Here is a 19,666-nt window from a genome sequence, read left to right on the forward strand (position 1 = left end):
CTAACGTTAGCTGATAAATGCGGTACTTGTCTAAGCAGGTAACTTTAAACGTTACCGTTTAAACTCCGTAAAGGCTTTTCAGACAGGTAAGTTAAAATACGTGTGTGATTATACTATTTCGTAATTTCGGGAACGTTAGCTAGCTAGTAACGTTATACATTTTTAACAGAGTCTGCTTTCGGTTGCTTAAACCTAAACACCATAGCTAGTACCAACAGTTAAGCTATTAATTGGGTTCAATTCAAGTCAGTGTTGTGGAATAGTGTTTTAAAGTAACTTTAGTACTAACGTGAGTTAACATTATAGTATAACGTCTAAATAACCGGTAAGAAGAATAGATTGCGCTAGCTAAATCATGCTGCTTCAACACATGGACATACTTCCACCTGCATCTCCCCGTCTTCTGATTCAGGAGAGAGAGAAACAAGGAGGTTTTATAAGACAGATAGCAACGTTAGAGATTGAGTGGGGTCTAATAATGGACGTTATTACTGCGCTTGACTGACGCGGGGCTCAACTCTTCCCTACACCCATACACATATGATGCGGACAGCAAACTTAGAGAGGCACCGGTGAAGGTACTTATAGGTCATGTAACGGTAACGTTACACAGGTATTTTCATAATGGTAGATTTTTCTGTGCGGTTTGGCCTTTTGTTCACATGCAAACAACACAACTGGATACTAGCTAGCTTTATCCGGAGCGTGACAAAAAGCGGTGGTCAAGTCGTTTCAACAGCCTTCAGTCAGAACAGGAAGTCACAGAAACACTCAGATAATGTTAGGTCCGATTCACAATTTATAAAAATGTTATTCGACATATTTCAGCTTGTATGGAGTCTCCAGTTGTTTTTATTATAACAGAGTAACGTTAGCTGTTAAAATGCTCTACATGCAATATGTTGCTGATGATCTGATTTAGTCAGTGTCTCTGACTACTAAACGCTATTGTCAGCCACACAACATGTGATCTGTTACCTGAATAAGGCTTCAAATCAGACTAATATCAATTAACTCTTATTCAAAAACAACACATTATGTTGAGTCAATTCTAAACCAATCAGCTCTTAGATCATCTGCAAGCCAGGCGTTTCCAAGCATGCCAAGCATGGGTCCAGTGTTTTCAATCGTTTTTTGCATTGCAGTGTGTACTGAGAGATATTATATTTTAAAAGACCATCTTGTGTACAGGAATATTTCTCAAACGGTGGAGGGAAAAATGTGTTTTTTAAAATATATGTGTACGTGTACGGATCAACTGATCTGTTGCACCATAATTAAACTGATTAAGAACCTCATATTTAAAAAAAACAACAACTCATACTTAATTATTTCTCTTATGCCTGCTTTGCTTATTACTAATATATTGTAACATTTGTCTTTCAGATTGAGTTGAATGCAATGCAAGTTTCCGTCTGAGATGGATCAACTGCTTAAGGGACTGGATGAAGAGGTGATTATTTTAATAATCTCAGTATTTTTGAAAATATTGACAGTTGTACTGCAAGAAATTGGGGGATTTTTTTACTGCAAGATATATAAAGCTAAAATAATAAATACAAAGTTTCCAATTTAAGGTGTTGCTCATAGTATCAAACATTAGAATTAACCCATTGTACACTACCTAAGGTACAGAAAAAGTAGCGACTAGGTGGTGAACAAAGTGGCACATGTACCAGTTAAAAAGCATTATATATTTAAGTTATGAGTTACCCTTAGATTTGCGTTCTACTAAAATTTGCTCGATGTGGAAAACAGCGGTTTACCAATACGGTTAATTGTGCGATTCAGTTTTAGTCCTCTGCCTAAGTAAATAAAAAAGGCAGCTGTAACAGAAGTTGTTCAATTGTTAACTTGCCAGTCCCTTTCCGTATAGCTTTTGGCATATAACGTTTTTACTTGTTCATTATAAAAATCTGTGTTGCCCATTCACAAACTTGTCCTTTTTCATAAATATGTACCATGACCATCAATTCCAAGTATTCCTTTTGGCTTGAATTTTTACATTTGCACTACCATGAACTGGGGTAGACGCTCCATATTCATGCTCCATCTTGAAATACGTTAGCCGGTAAGGGACATACAGGACATACTCCGCATTTCACGTTTTTGCTGTCACATGATAAACTCACAAGTGCTGCTAATATAATGCTGCTATTACAGTGTTTCCAACTTAGCGACTTTTCAGACCCCCTTAGCGATTTCTTTTCAAAAAAGCGACTAGCGACAAATCCAGTATTGTCCAGCGAGGTATTTCTCTCCTGTGGCCGCCAAGTCTTCTGTTCTGTGACTGAGTGAGGAGCAGAGCCACAGCCCCTCTCTGCTCTCTCCTTGTGCAGCAGCGCTGATCAGGCCGTTAGAAGGGGAGGGGGGACAGGGTGCCGGGGGAAGAAGTAAAAGTACTAATACAACATGTACAAATACTCTAAAGATTGTAAAATGTCTGTCAGTTTGATTTACTAATCATATGTTTGTTTTTCCTGTCTGACATCACAAGGATACTGACCCAGAAGAGCAGCAGACAAAGGGCCTCATTGTGGGGATACTTACTACAGTGGAGGATGATCAAAGTACGGCTCGGGCAAGTTGCAAATGTAGCTGTGGTTCTAGAAGAAGACATCGTCTTACAAGACCTCCCTGACCTGCCAACGGCCTTTGCTTTGCTCTTTGGGCTGATATATGCCTTAAACATTCAGTTTCCCAAGGAACTGAGGTACATGACACTTGAAACATTTCATAAGGTGTTCTTGGAGCATGGAACAGATCTCTCTGCAGGAGTCAGATCCCTCAAATACAAACTCCTTCAGTATTCTATTGTTTCGGGTTCTAATGTTGGGCAGCAAGAGGCAGATCCCTCTAGAACAAATGTGTTAAGTTATCCACTGTGACAGCTTCTAATGTTGGGCCACGTTTTAATTGTTAACGTACATGCTGCCCAATTGTGGACTTATATAAATCTCCAATATCTGAGATGGATCCTATCTTTACTGGTTTCATTCTGCCCCCCTTTTATCGCTTCTTTCATCTCTACACTGCTCTTCTTTATCCTCCTCCCTTATTTCTCTTTACATCTCTCATCTCATTTACTCTCCATCTTTACTCTTTTCTCAGTCTGTCAGCCTAACTAATCTAACCTTGCTGTCCTTACTTAGTATTTAAGTAAAAAACTAAGAATATGTTAACTGACATCCACAACTACTACTGTCCAGTGGGGGTGCATGATTCAGAAAATGTCACGATTCGATTGGATATTGATTTTCAATTCAAAAACGATTGAGAAAAGCGAAGAAAAAAAACCGATTCACAGTATGTAAATGTAGTTACTTTTCTCATGTGATTGCAGTAGACATATAATAAAAAATATAAAAAAATATGAATCGATTTTTGGTATTCTATGAGTCCATTTTGTATCTGTAGAGCTTTAATCGCGATTCAAATGTGAATCAATGTTTTTGCACACCCCTACTGTCCAGGCAACACTGTTTATTTAAAGGAATAGTTTAGCATTTTTGAAGTGGGGTTCTATGAGGTACCTATGCATAGTTATGGAGATGGTGATGAGTGCAGTCACTATAAGGAGATGGGGGAGATGTCACTGGAGCAGAAGTCATCCTTTTACTGTGGGGGCGAGTAGAAAAAAAGCCTTTTTACCACATACAAAATGCTAACCTAAAAAATAAATAAATATCTGTTCAAGTGTACACAAAATTTTGTCGCTGCTTTAGTTTGCTGCCAGACAGACATTTATTTTTGCACTCTTTTTGTAGTGTAGTTTGGGCCATGTATTTCTGCACCAACTCCCCGGCTCTTATTTGGCATGTTGAGTGATTCGCTGCACTCCACCAGCACGAGTTGGCAGAGTAATACATGGCTAATCTACACTTGAAAAAAATGCTAAAAAGAACCTGCTCTCTGCAACTGTATAAGGATGACTTCTGATACAGGGACATCTTCCCCAAACTCCTTATAGTGACTGCACTAATCGCCATCTCCCTAAGGGAAAAGAGTAACAATGCATATGTAAGCTCATACAACCGCACTTCAAATATACTGAGCTAGCCTTTTAACTGTCTCTCTGCTACTAACAAACAAACAAACTCTATCTGTACACTTCTTAACTTTTGTTTCCTTTTCTACCCATTTCTTATATTCAGTTGTTCTTTAAGTCAACCGCACTTTATTAGTTACATATAATACTATACTGTATTATTTACTTGTGTAAGGATTTCATTGTGTGTGAATTGTTGACACACAGACAGTATTTTAATACATATAGCATTTGCTGCAACATTTTAAGTTAGAAAAGTATAACTGTTTAGCCTGATTTGGGTCAATTATGGGTCTCAGCTGCTCTCAGTTGCTTGTTTGAAGCATTTGATACATGTTAAACATGTTGAATAAAAAAAGCTTTGAATCAAGACATTGTATATGATTATTTGCATGTGCAATTTATTTGTATAAGTGGGTTGGGTGATTAACTGTGACTTTTAGTTTAGTTAAGATAAGTAAGGTTTTGAAGTTTTACCAATTTTAAATTATAAGCTACTGCAACTTTGAGTTACGTTGATAAGTAAGGTTTTGAAGTTACCTTAATTCATTGTTGTGAGTTACCGCAACTTGGAGTTAAGCAAATTTAAAATTGAAAGTTAGACCAACTCAGTTAGACCAAGTTTATTTCCCCAACTTAAAATTTTGCTGAAGTTTGTTGCCTTAAATTTGTAAGTTGTGTCAACTTTTAATTTTTTACGGTGCTGGAACTCTATGGCTTTTCATTTAAAACAGTTCATTTAAAACAATTATACTTATCAAACAGAATTAGAAATAAAGGCCTGCCTCTAACAAAAGCCTTTTGCTGGTACCTTCTGCAGTTCAGGTAAATAAATTCGGTTTGAGGAATAGATACTTTTAGATTATCTTTTACGATAGCAAAAACAGACGTCTCACTATAATGCACTGTTGTGCCTTAATATGTTGTGCCTTTTATTGCCTAATAATAAATAAGATGACAAAACATTATGCTGAGATGCAGGTAGCAAAGTCTAATCACACATGCTCCAGAGAATATGTCAAAGCAGTTTTGTGTTACAAAAATCACCTTGAAATATTTTCCCAGAAACAATCATTCTGAAAGCTGATCTGAACCAGCTGTAAAAGAAAGCATAAATAAAGGGATTGAGCATGGAGTTTAACAGTGCAATCCAGTTAAGTGTTTCAAACAATGGAAGTGGCACTGATACATTGTTCAAAAGCCGAAAGGAAAAACAGAGAAAGAAAGGAGTCCAACACATCAGGAAAACTCCCAAAATGGTCACAAGAGTTTTAGTGGCCTTTCTCTCCATCTTACTAACAGTTGCTCCAGACTTTTTGCTCTGACAGGTTGTGTTCTGGATGCTGCGTACCTGTTCCTGTGCCACAAGGAAAATCTTTAGGTAGATACAGAGCATTACAATCACTGGTAGATAAAATGAGAAGATGGGTCCAAAAATGTCTGCAAGTAGGACATCATTAAAACAATTCACTTCACATTTTTCATGTTTTAAATCTGGAATCATAAAGCCAATGGTAACTAGAAGAGAAACACCCCAGCTGAGCAGGATCATGACCACGACAACATTAACATTTATCTTAGTTCTGTAGGTCAGAGGCTGACACACTGCATAATATCTGTCAATGGAAATACAACATAAATTCAAAATGGAAGCTGTGCTCAGCATTGCATCAAAGCTGTCTCGTATTTTGCAAAATATATCTTTGTAATAAAAACATGAGGTTACAGTGAATTCCATGCTGACAGGAAAAACAACAACACCAACAAGCAGGTCAGCCACAGCCAGAGAGAGAATAAGGTAGTTAGTAGGAGTGTGGAGCTGTTTGAAATAGATGATGGAGATTATTACAAGAAGGTTTCCACATACTGTGACAACAGATAATGAGCCAAGGAAAATATATAATAAAACACACACTGCAGAAAGGGTGCCTTTCATTATGTTAGAAAAAGTATCTATTTCATAACAGGGATGCATGTAATTAACATCAGTGAGGTTGACAGTGACTTCTGGTGCCATGTTTCTGGGTTCCTGAAAATCAGTTTTCAATAAATGATTAACAATATTTAAAGTAAACAATATGTATTTTAAAATAGTTTGAAGTTCATGAATGCTAAACTACAGTAATAGTTATACATAAAATAAAATACATATTTTCAGTTCATATCATACCTTTTAGAGCTCAAGATAGTCCTGCATCAGTATCGACTGTGTCACTGTGCACAATCCTTTATCTCATTACCACCATGAACCACTGCCAATCAGATGTGAGACTTTTCATCATGACGACATTAGATGCCACGGCAACATACTGTATTGTAAATGAGACAAACATTTTAAATCCCTTTTGAACCTTTAATTTTACCAGTACAGCTAAAAACAGATTTATGTCTTATTTCTTATAAAATCAGATTTACCATTTAGGTAAACTTGCTATGATCTTTTTCTAAGGACATGAAACCAAAAGTCTCCTGGCAAAAGAATTGTTTTTAACCCTTACCCTATTTATTTAAGATTTAAAGTGTTTTATGTGCATTATTAAGTGCATATTATGCTTTTTAGCTTCATCCCCTGCCTTTATTGTGTTATATATATGTGTTATATATATTTTTGTGTGCATGTTATAGGTTTACAAAATTAAAAAGCCCAAAGTCCACCCCAAAGGGACTTACCATCTCCCACAGAAAACACTGTTCAAGAACTGCTCGAAACAGCTCTATTGTAGTCCAGCTTTTACTTCGATGATAAATGTGCGCCAATTCCCCACACGGTGAAATGATAGATAATACAGTAGAAAACCGCTTCAAGGTTTTTTTTTTAAGTGCTCGTGCCGCCCCCCATGTGTCATGAAAAAATGCCGCCCCGGGCGGCTGCCCGGTTCGCCCATGCCAAAAACCGCCACTGCATGGAATGCTTATGATTTAGTGACATAGATGCTCAGGGCAAGTTCTGAAATGTATGTGTACTGTATGTGTACAGTATGTACATTGAGCACTGCTATTCAGTGGCTTCGTGTGAGGCCAAATTTCTTTTTATTTTTGATACATTTTTTTATCTTCCTAAAACAATGTATTTTATTTGGATGAATTTGTCTGTAATTTATCAGATTTACCAGTTGTTATAATTTATATTGCTGGTTAATCATAAACACTAGTAAAATTGAACTGCTAGAAAATTAGACAGTGGAAGTAAGGGTGCGGCAGACAAATGAAGCTATAGCGTAAGTTCAGACAGAGACTATATTACTTCATAAGCCCTTCCTCTCTCCCGGTCTCTACAAGTTAATTAAGGGTTAGGGATGAGCGAGTACAGCATTATCTGTATCTGTATCTGTATCTGTTAACCATATGAATTATCTGTATCTGTATCTGTACTCGGACTGGGCGGGGCCTAACCTGGAAGTGGACGGGATTTAACCCGGAAGTGGGTCGGGTTGTCTTGAAATGGGCGGGGCTTTAACCGGTATGTTATTTTAAGCATGCAATTGATATGGGTTGATCAGAAATTGTTATTTTTATTGCTGATTAGAAAACTATTTACATGACAGCATCAGCATTGAGCTTCAGATCAATGGTTTTGATCACGATAACAAACGAACTATATACAGAACAAGTTTTGCAACAATGAATACAACACATGCGGTTGCAATTATGAAGTAAAATGTAATGAACAAGAGTTTTCATACTCAACATAACTTTCTTTTTTGAACTTTTAATTTTTTTATGATCAGTGTGATTTTTTTGGTTCTTTTTTATTTTTTTTATTTCCACACCAGGTATGTGTTTGTGTGTGAGTGTGTGTGAGTGAGTAAGAGAGAGACAGAGAGAGGGGGGGGCGGAGACGCAATGCGAGCACCACGTCTGAACAAACCCCACGTTTACCAGAACTCTACTGGTTAATAAGTAAGTACTACAAACCGAAGTAAAAAACAAACCTGAAGCTGAAGAAACCCTAAACGGTAACGGAAAAGACCCGCGAACCTGAGTGACTGAGGGAGAGACAGAGAGCGAGAGAGCTGTTCTCTTCTCAGTGTTCTGTGTGTGAGTGAGCAGAGCAGGACACAGCAAGTGTGTAGGGGAGGGGCGCTGTGATTAGCCTATCACAGAACGCAGACACAGTCAGCTACCCAATGAGGATTTTTATTCAATCCGAGCACAGATATTGACTCGTATTACTCGTATAATACTCGTACTCGGCAAAAGTGCTTTATCCGTACTCGGATACTCGTTTCAGCCGAGCTCAACTCTATTGAGGGTGTTTACACATTCAGCTAAACCAATCAGATTCAGCCACTTCCTCTTCAGCCAATCATATTCATGCTGCCAATATTTAAACTCTGTGCTCTTCTCTTCATAGCGGTCTTCCATAACTCAGTGTTACTTAGTATTACTTGATCTCAGTGCTGCATTTGATACGGTCGACCATGACATATTACTAGACTGATTGGAAAACTGGGTTGGCCTTTCTGGCTCAGTGCTAAAGTGGTTTGAATCCTATTTAAAGAATAGGGACTACTTTGTGTCTATAGGTAATTATACATCTGAGCATACAAATATGACGTGCAGAGTTCCCCAAAACTCAGTTCTGGGGCCTCTTCTGTTTAACATCTACATGCTTCCACTGGCTCAGATTATGGAAAACAACAAAATAAGTTACCATAGTTATGTGGATGACACACAAATTTACATAACCTTATCGCCAGGGGACTATAGTCCAATACAACAACTGAATATGTGCATTGAACAAATTAACGACTGGATGTGCCAGAACTTTCTTAAATTAAATGGTAAGAAAAAACTGAGGTGGTTGTTTTTGGAGCAAAAGAGGAACGATTAAAAGTCAGCACTCAGCTTCAAACGATAATGTTAAAAACAACAGACAAAGCCAAAAATCTTGGTGTAGTCATGGACTTAGACCTGAATTTTAACAGCCACATTAAGACAATTACAAAGTCAGCCTATTATCACCTTAAAAATATATCAAGGATTAAAGGACTTATGTCTCAGCAGGATTTGGAAAAACTTGTCCATGCTTTTATCTTCAGTAGACTTGACTACTGTAACGGTGTCTTTACAGGTCTCCCTAAAAAATCAATCAGACAGCTGCAGCTGATTCAGAACGCTGCTGCTCGAGTCCTCACTAAGACCAAGAAAGTGGATCACATCACTCCAGTTCTGAAGTCTTTACACTGGCTTCCAGTGCCTCAAATAATTGATTTCAAAATACTTTTGCTGGTTTATAAATCACTAAACGGTTTAGGGCCAAAATACATTTCTGATCTGCTACTACACTATGAACCACCCAGACCCCTCAGGTCATCTGGGACAGGTCTGCTTGTTGTCCCCAGAGTCAGAACTAAACAGGGGGAAGCAGCATTTAGTTTTTATGCTCCACATATCTGGAACAAACTCCCAGAAAACTGCAGGTCTGCTGCAACTCTCAGTTCTTTTAAATCAAGGCTGAAGAACTATCTTTTTGATGTTGCCTTTCTTTAAATAACTGTTCATTTCTTATACTGAAGTTGCATTGTTGACACTGTATGACAATCTATATAAGCATATAAAGAGAAATTCCTATTGTATCTGCTTTTATATATTTAACTGTTTTAACTGCTCTTTAATGTTTAATTTATTATACTGCACTGTAACTTTTATTCTCGTATTTTATCTGTTTTTAATTTTTTGATCTGTTTTCATGTAAAGCACTTTGAATTGCCCTGTTACTGAAATGCTATACTACCTAAGCTACCTTGCCTTGCCTTACTACCTTATGATTTAATAATTATGTATTTGTTTCTCGATTGGTCTTATTTACTTGCCTTTGTTTTTTTTTAACAGGGCATGGATGAAGACGCCATCAACGAGGCAATTGAAGACACCCCTGTTGGGATTTATGTTCTTAAATGACATGCTTCAAGTGATGAACCAGAGGACATCGGAATTGTCCTTGAAGGCATCAAGATGTTGCAAGATCTTGATAATGTAGCATTAGCTGTTGCTATGCTGTTTGGACTAATGTACTGTATGCCCTGAACTTCAGCTACCCTGCTGGCCTTCGTTATACCTTTGAGGTAATCCAAAAGATTTTCATGGAACTTGATGGAGGGAAACTTTCCAACAAAGCACTTGCTCTAAAAAACAGGCTCTTCCAGTGAAAGGGTCAGAGAGACTGCGCCGTCAGCCAAACAGCATAGTTGTCCCTAACCCCCAATTTCCATCGGCTGCGAAACGGCTGCAGATCCGCTCCGGAACAGCGGCGGAGTCATTAGGTTTCCATTAAAGTCAATGTGTGTATTTCCACTGACTGCAGAACGGCTGTGTTCCGACTCCGGCACAGCTCCGGTGATCCGCAGCCCTCCGGATCAGATACGCAGAGCTTCTATTTTTGCCAGACACCGGAGAGCTCCGCAGCAATTCAGCATACGGCAGATAGTGCGGGATAGGAAGTCGAGCACAGAAACAAAATGGACATCCGGTTGTCAAAATAAAATACACCGTGCTCACGGCGGATCGTATTTCCCTGCACTACACCTTGAAAACACAGCACAGAGTAGTTTCCCCTCTACTCCTCTGGATGGAAACAAACTGTTGTTGGTTTTGTGGTTCTATTCTACGTGAATTCGCGAAATCTTGTGGGTCCTCGTGACTACAGCTGTCAGTCATGGCTGCAGCTGTGCCGCAACAAATCCGGACCTAGTGGGTATTGACGGACAGCGGAGCACGCAGCGGAGCCGGTCCGCAGACGTTCTGCATTCAGTGGAAATCCGGAGTCTACGCATCGTTGGTATGGCTGTACCCTTTGGACTAGTTTTTTTTGTTTGAATTAACTGGACAGGATTAGCATGGAGCTGCATAGAAATAACCTTTTGCAAACAAAGCAAAAGTTTTCTCTCTAGAAAACAGACTCTTTTAGTAAAGACTGAGCTGTCAGCAATAAACCAACAGGCATCTTGGGTACTGCTATACCAGACGGACCGCTTTTTTCCTTGTGAAGCCATTATGAAAACAATTTTAAGAGTTTCCAAAAAAAAATTCTCTTTGTGTTTATTCCTCAGGATTTTCTTTTTACACAGGGTTAATATTTTTCGTCATTTTTTTTTATCGTGCGATTAATTGATTTATTGACTAGTGCGACAGGCCTAAAAGCAAGATTGCTTCAGTCGGCAGCTGCCAAACAAGCTTTAATGTAAATTATAGGACAATTGCGCACCTTCAATTTATGGCCAAGTGCTGTTTTTGCTGCTGACAGTCTCAGATTAATATTCTACTTGTCGTACAACATTACAGAGATAGACCTTTTTGTTAAAGAGTAAGATTCTAAACAGTACTTTTACTTCTATCTCTGTAGGGATCCTTTCTATAATGTTGTCAGACACTTCGAATAATAATCTGAGTCTGTCGGCGGCAAAATCCGAACCTTTAGTGGACACTAACTGACCATGCACAGTTGCCCTATATAACATTGCAGCCCGGTTCACAGCGACCAATTTTCAAAGATTCACACAAAAACATAGGAAAATAGGGTCCAGGTTGAAAAAAACTGAAGTTACCCTTTAAACTTAGGAGTAAATGTAGTAACAAAGCACTAGCTTGATTTAGTTTGATTTAGACTATTTCAGGGAAATGGTGTTATTCTTTTGTATTTGCTCTCAGGAGAGCATTGTTTGTGATAACAGTTCACACTATTTTGTATTTGCACTTTTAAGAGTTTTAAGAGTACTAGAATTGTCTTTGCCATGTCCGCTGATATATTTGAAGTATTATAAATGTCTTTGCTGTTCGAGGTCCACTATGAAGATATGTTTTGAAGTAGAGTATGTACAGTATATGCTCCTATTGTTACACTGTGAAGATGGTTAGTGTGAGGTTACTTTATATTTAAAACCATTGCACTGTATGCATAATTTACAACGATTTGAAAACATTGTGGTTTGCATAGTTGTGTGGTTGAATCCACTGCTGTTGATGTAGAGGTTAAGATTTTTGGGTAAAATTGGTACGTAAGTTTTAACATAGACAATATTGAGTACAGAATTCTGACTCGTGCCTTTTTTGTCAATGCAAATCATTTCAACATACAACTGTATTTATCTACACGCACAACAAGGAACCGATGGCTACGATACATTTGGATAGAGTTAACTTTAACAAATCATGTTAGATTTAGAGACCCCACTCGGGTACCAGGGACATGATGAAATTGCCTTAAAGTTACATACTGTAATACCTTTACATAATACTAGCTTGAAGAAATCAAGTTGCAGTTACAGTCTAAAATCAGGTGTCCTGAACATGATTAAATTACTTAACATTACACAATAATTTCGTATTGTAGTTACAGTCTAAAATCAGGTATCCTAAAAATGATTTAATTACTGTTACGCGTTTTTTTTAGGCTAAAACATTTTTTGTCACATACAGCAAACATCTCCTCACTATCCGTGAGCTGCCTGTCACCTGAACACTCTGTAAAAAAAAGTGGTCTCTATAGACAGCCCAGGCTCCACAAACGGCAACAAAAACAAATTGGCCAACCTGCTCCACAAAACATAAGTCTTCCAGCGTTCCAGCCAATGCCCGACAAGAAGGATTTGGGGGTGAGGGTTGGGGGGTTAGTGCGTGGAAGCACGGAAGGGAGGGAGAGGGGACGGGATGAGGAGGAGGGAGGGGCGAGCTAGCCTCGTTTTGTTTGAAAATACTTTGAACGTCAACAAGAAGTGCCGTCACCCAACATCGCTTAGAGCACCTTTAACATTACACAATAAATTTATGTTACTGTAACGGAAAAATAATATGTTAAATTAACACAATTTTAATGGACAGTCTAATGTGAATAAAATATGTTGGTTTGACAAGAAATAAGTTATAGAGAGAGAGAAAAAAAAGTATTTCAGTTAACCACATTCTGATCATGTGGGACCGATGTACACATTAAAATCAAGTAAATTCAAAAGACTTTTTTTCAGTGTACGGTAGTTACTTTTAGATTATCTTTTACGATAGCAAAAACAGACGTCTCACTATAATGCACTATTGTGCCTTAATATGTTGTGCCTTTTATTGCCTAATAATAATAAAAAAAGATGACAAAACATTATGTTGAGATGCAGGTAGCAAAGTCTAATCACACATGCTTGATCTTTATTCAGTACTCCAGAGAATATGTCAAAGCAGTTTTGTGTTAGAAAAATCACCTTGAAATATTTTCCCAGAAATGATCATTCTAAAAGCTGATCTGAACCAGCTGTAAAAGAAAGCATAAATAAAGGGATTGAGCATGGAGTTTGACAGTGCAAGCCAGTTAAGTGTTTCAAACAATGGAAGTGGCACTGACACATTGTTCAAAAGCCGAAAGGTAAAACAGAGAAAGAAAGGAGTCCAACACATCAGGAAAACTCCCAAAATGGTCACAAGAGTTTTAGTAGCCTTTCTCTCCATCTTACTAACAGTTGCTCCAGACTTTTTGCTCTGACAGGTTGTGTTCTGGATGCTGCGTACCTGTTCCTGTGCCACAAGGAAAATCTTTAGGTAGATACAGAGCATTACAATCACTGGTAGATAAAATGAGAAGATGGGTCCAAAAATGTCTGAAAGTAGGACATCATTAAAACAATTCACTTCACATTTTTCATGTTTTAAATCTGGAATCATAAAGCCAACTAGAACAGAAACACCCCAGCTGAGCAGGATCATGACCACGACAACGTTTACATTTATCTTAGTTCTGTAGATCAGAGGCTGACACACTGCATAATATCTGTCAATGGAAATACAACATAAATTCAAAATGGAAGCTGTGCTCAGCGTTATATCAAAGCTGTCTCGTACTTTGCAAAATATATCTTCATAGTAAAAACATGAGGTTACAGTGAATGCCATGCTTACAGGAAAAACTACAACACCAACAAGCAGGTCAGCCACAGCCAGAGAGAGAATAAAGTAGTTAGTAGGAGTGTGGAGCTGTTGGAAGTAAATTATGGAGATTATTACAAGAATGTTTCCACATACTGTGACAACAGATAATGAGCCAAGGAAAATATATAATGAAACACACATTGCAGAAAGGGTGCCTTTCATTATGTTAGAAAAATGATCTATTTCATAACAGGGATGCATGTAATTAACATCAGTGAGGTTGACAGTGACTTCTGGTGCCATTTTTCTGGGTTCCTGAAAATCAGTTTTCAATAAATGATTAATAATATTTAAAGTAAACAATATGTATTTTAAAATAGTTTGAAGTTCATGAATGCTAAACTACAATAATAGTTATACATAAAATAAAATAAAATACATATCATATCAGTTCATATCATACCTTTTAGAGCTTAAGATAGTCCTGCATCAGTATCGACTGTGTCACTGTGCACAATCCTTTATCTCATTACCACCATGAACCACTGCCAATCAGATGTGAGACTTTTCATCATACATTTACTTTACATCACTGACGACATTAGATGCCAGGGCAACATACTGTATTATAAATGAGACAAACATTTTAAAGGAGAACACTATAGAACGCTCAGATCGCTATAAGTATGTGAGTACTGTCGATAGCAAAAAAAAAAAAACGAGTCGAATCGGTGCTAGCAATATGGAGCTGCTGCAGCTAATGCCGAGAGCTCCCACTTAGCTAAAACGGCAGTTTTGGGGGCATATCATAAAGAGTGTCTTTGTGCCTCTTTAACAGACACAAAATGCAATTAAAATGTCTGTGCAACACGAACAGGGCCCTTACAGTAACGCTGTTACTTTACAAGAAAGGCATCATTTGGCCCGTTTCCATGTAGTTACATAGTCACTGATATGATCATAACCACTACAGTGCTCAATTACCTATTTTTGAGGGGGAAATAAACTTTTTCCGCCGCAAAAATTTTGCCGTGAAAGCATGAACTGTCCTCTGGAGGACATCCACCAGACCAGCGGGCGCCCGTGGATTGTTGTCGGCCGCGGCAGGCGGGGAAGGCGGGGAGGAAGTAGAAGGATGCCGGTCGGGCCTGCTAGCCTGGCTAAGGCAACTAACACACAGTTCGCCACTGCAGAGACTACTATTCACCAACACCAGATGGATTGCGCACTCAATGGATATATATGCTACAAATACACACAGAACTGCTGCTTGATGATTATTACTGAAGCCTGGCTGAACACACTCACTCATCCCAGACAGCAGCTAGCAGCTAACAGGGTAAGTGAATTTAAACAATGTCTGAGTTGAAAACGCATCTTGTTGTCATGTAAGGGTCCTGTTCATGTTGCACAGACATTTTAATTGCATTTTGTGTCTGTTAAAGAGGCACAAAGGCACTCTTTATGATATGCCCCCAAAACTGCTGTTTTAGCTAAGTGGGAGCTCTCGGCATTAGCTGCAGCAGCTCCATGTTGCTAGCACCGATTCGGCTCGTTTTTTTTGCTATCGACAGTACTCACATATTTATAGCGATCAAGATTAACGTAAAAATTTCCTGGAGTTCTCCTTTAAATCCCTTTTGAACCTTTAATTTTACCAGTCTAGCTAAAAACAGATTTATGTCTTATTTCTTATAAAATCAGATTTACCATTTAGGTAAACTTGCTATGATCTAAGTCTCCTGGCAAAATAATTGTTTTTAACCCTATTTATTTAAGATTTAAAGTGTATTATGTGCATTATTAAGTGCATATTATGCTTTTTAGCTTCATCCCTTGCCTTTATTGTGTTATATATATATTTTTTGTGCATGTTATAGGTTTACAAAATTAAAAAGCCCAAAGTCCACCCCAAAGGCACTTACCATCTCCCACAGAAAACACTGTTCAAGAACTGCTCGAAACAGCTCTATTGTAGACCAGCCTTTACTTCGAAGATAAACGTGCGTCATTTTGCGACACTTTGTAACAGACTATAATGCTCGCCTAGCTGCTAGTGTGGCACGCCCTTAAACCAAGCTAGTTAGAGCAGAGGCCCAAATAGTTCAGATAGTTGCATCGCCATGTCCAGAAGACATTGAAAATTGTTACGTATGAAAGGTGTTTTTTAAATATTAAACTATGGAAACCTATTATGGTACAACCTCTAAATACAATTATGGATCTGAAAATGAGCATAATATGAGGTATTTAAGAATGGGTCAACTCTAAGGTTGGAAATTGACAGATGAATTTGGTCGGTGGCAGGTGAATTTATCTACCTACCAGTCATGGTGGCGGGTAAACAAAGGGGGCATTTCACCTAACCCTGACCCTAACCTTAACTATTAAATTGTTCCCTGAAAAAGTCAGTGTGTTCTCTGTGGTAACCCGGCAACATGGCTAAAAAATGGAGGCAAAGTTTATCAAACCTTTATCAAAGAGGAGAGTTTTAAGTATACTATTAAATGTGGTGACAGTGTCTGCCTCGCTTACCGTAAACGTCAGCACATTCTGACTCCCGAGAGGCGACTAGCCTTCGAAGTTTGCCTTTACAAGTTCCGGCGGATAGAATGCAGCCTCATTCTTCGCCCAACTCCCCCAAAAAAATTGTTTCAGGGTCAGGATTTTTGTGGTCAACCAAAATGGCCATTCATGGAACCACCAGCTACTACTACTGGTGCTGTGTGCAGACAGGAGAACTCCTGGCCCATCAAGGTGTGACAGATATGAACAGGCACTTCAGTCAACAAGTGGCATTGCAGTTTTATCCTCCTGCTTCTGTTGGTGCACAGCACAAGAGGCCAAGGTACATGATAAATATGAAAACCAAAGGTTTTTTGTAACATTGTAGGTTATATTAATAAATATATGTAATATAAATATATAATATGTTGCATGGAATGCTTATGATTTAGTGACACAAGTTCTGAAATGTATGTGTACTGTATATACATTGAGCACTGCTATTCAGTGGCTTCGTGTGGGGCCAAATTTATTTTTATTTTTGATTTTAAAAAATTATCTTCGTAAAACAATGTATTTTTATTTGGATGAATTTGTCTGTAATTTATCAGATTTACCAGTTGTTATAATTTCTATCGCTGGTTAATCATAAACACTAGTAAAATTGAACTGCTAGCAAAGACTTGAGAAAATTAGACAGTGGAAGTAAGGGTGCGGCAGACAAATGAAGCTATAGCGTAAGTTCAGACAGAGAGACTATATTACTTCATAAGCCCTTCCTCTCTCCCGGTCTCTACAAGTTAATTAAGGGTGTTTACACATTCAGCTAAACCAATCAGATTCAGCCACTTCCTCTTTCAGCCAATCATATTCATGCTGCCAATATTTAAACATGCTCTTTTCTTCGTAGCGGTCTTCCGTAACTCAGTGTTATCACGACCCACCTCCACACATTCGCCTCCAGCTCATCTTCAGCACTCTGGTCAGGCTTCCTTCTGTATTCTTCCAGGACTCTAATCGCCAAAGGCTTTTATCAGGGCACATTTTATTAAATAATTGTTCACTCCAAAATGAGTCTCTACTGATTGAAACAATAAATAAGGTCTAATGATTCTTATTACAATCTGATCAGTCAGGAATAGGCATGGTTTTAAATGTAAATAGCTATTTACAGATAGTGGGCTAAAACAAGAAGCCTAATTCTTCTTTACATTATTTCACCACATTTACTATCGGGGAGACAAACTCATTAAATATTAATTATTATTAAGATCAGTTTAAATGATAAATAGTGGCATTAAAATATGCCAGAGTAGGGCTCCTCAATTATGGAAGAAAATATAATCACGATTATTTTGGTCAATATTGAAATCATAATTTAACTTAATTATTTTTAATTTAACACGATTACTCGTTGACTTCTGGAAAGATGTTGCAATTACTGAACTTAAAAAACAGTGGAAAAAGTTAAATAAATCAACAGTAAAAAAAACACATACAACTGTGAAATTTGCCTTAATACTTTTTCTATTTAAACTTTATTTTTTCATTCAGAACACAAGAGAAAATAAGAGTTTACTTACAAAATGTAATGAGCTAAATAATTATTTTTCTTGATTTTTCAGTTTTTGTGATCATTGGGAGCCAAAATCATAATCACGATTAAATTTCGATTAATTGCACAGCCCTATGCCAGAGGCCACCAAATTTGGGCTTTTATGGCCAAAAAATTCTCCAGGGGGGTATGCCCGCAGAACCCCAATAAAACAACTACTTACTGTTTGCATATGTTAAACAATCCAAATAAATCATCAACAATTGACAGGACTGCAAAAAGCTACTGAATCATAAGTGTCACTAACAAGATTCAAGGATTGGTATTAAAGATGTTTGTTTATGTCCAGGGTACCTCTACTCAGCGCCAGACAATCATCAGTAAGGGGGTAGGGTTTTCACAAGCGGGCACATTTTTTTTAATAAGTTATTGCCGTGATGAGCTGCGTTATCTTTAAAACAGAAGCGGGATCTCACATTGTATGTGGGCATGTATTCGATGCCATATTGGGGACAAAGACTACTCTGTGACCTCACTACTGTATATTACTACAAAGTTATCTCTTACAAATAACTCCAGCTCTAAAACAAAAAAAGAAGCTAACTTCGTCCAGCCAATGCAACGAGCAAATAGCACGGATGGAGAGGTGCAAGACATACGTTTCTCACTTCTGCCAACAGCAAAATAAATGTATTCACCTTTACCTCAACAACACAGGAAGTACAGCGCATATACTTAAAGCCAACAGCTCATTAAAAAATACACACCAGATATGCCACTCTCAACCACAAATAAGAGAAATGTTTATGCATTATTTAATATTAGCATCCCCAAAACCAGTAGCCTGGCTCCGCCCTCCTACGTACTTCTGCTCAATTTTCATTTTCCTTCAGTACTCCGTCTGGGTTTGCGGTATATTCTTGGGTTTTCTCCGACAAAATCTTTGGCAGTCCAATCAGCGAACGAAGGGAGTGGCTGAGAACGATGACGTTGAGGTTGTGACGTGCGCTAGTTTGAGTTGTAGTTCCATAATGGCGGCGGAGAAAGATGTGGTCCGTTGTGGCAACGCTGCCGAATATCCGGAAGTTAAAGCCCGAGCAAGAACAATATTTGCTGAGTTTTGTTGGTGGCCATGATGTTGTGGCCCTCCTCCCCACAGGGTTCGGGAAAAGTTTGATTTTCCAGCTCGCTCCGTTAGTGGTGAAGGAGTTGGCTAAGGCGAACGCTAGCGATGCTAAGCCAATAGTTGTTGTTGTCGTCTCCCCTCTTGTTAGCCTGGATCCAGACTACCAGAGTGGCTCTAGGCAGATCCAATAGTTTTAAACTTCAACAGAGTACCCGCCTTCAAGGAAGTTAACACTTGTCAATGGAGAGTGGCCAGACTCTCTGTACAAATGAAATGTACCAGAGTCTGGTAGGACCAGGCTACAAAACCAGTTGACAGCAAGGCAAGCTGGTACCACGTGTAACAAACACAAGTAGGCTACACTTTATAAACCCAAATTAACCATAAAATGGTCTTACCTTATGTAATGCAGTTCCACGACTTGTGCGAAATAATCCATATCAGCAAAAGTCCAATGTATTTTTCACTTCAGTTCAGGCATGAGAGAAAGTCTCTTGTCTCATATTAGTCCTCAGTTTATTTCTAATTCTGGCATTCTGCCAAAAACTGATAATCCATATAGCCCAGTTTACAATGTTGT

General features: G+C 38.3%; 2 protein-coding genes across 2 annotated transcripts; both read right to left on the reverse strand.

Moving 5' to 3' along the window:
* Positions 1–5,066: 5,066 nt before the first annotated feature.
* On the reverse strand, positions 5,067–5,984 carry LOC116049960 (trace amine-associated receptor 1-like). The gene is made up of 2 exons (XM_031300014.1): positions 5,741–5,984; positions 5,067–5,668 (listed from the first exon to the last, which is right to left on the reverse strand). The coding sequence occupies exons 1-2, from the start codon at positions 5,982–5,984 to the stop codon at positions 5,067–5,069; spliced, it is 846 nt and encodes a 281-aa protein (XP_031155874.1).
* A 7,226-nt stretch (positions 5,985–13,210) lies between these two features.
* LOC116049961 (trace amine-associated receptor 1-like) lies at positions 13,211–14,122 on the reverse strand. The gene is made up of 2 exons (XM_031300015.1): positions 13,879–14,122; positions 13,211–13,806 (listed from the first exon to the last, which is right to left on the reverse strand). The coding sequence occupies exons 1-2, from the start codon at positions 14,120–14,122 to the stop codon at positions 13,211–13,213; spliced, it is 840 nt and encodes a 279-aa protein (XP_031155875.1).
* Positions 14,123–19,666: the final 5,544 nt, after the last annotated feature.

This window comes from Sander lucioperca, chromosome 9 (assembly GCF_008315115.2).
Source record: "Sander lucioperca isolate FBNREF2018 chromosome 9, SLUC_FBN_1.2, whole genome shotgun sequence".
Classification (NCBI taxonomy): Eukaryota; Metazoa; Chordata; class Actinopteri; order Perciformes; family Percidae; genus Sander; species Sander lucioperca.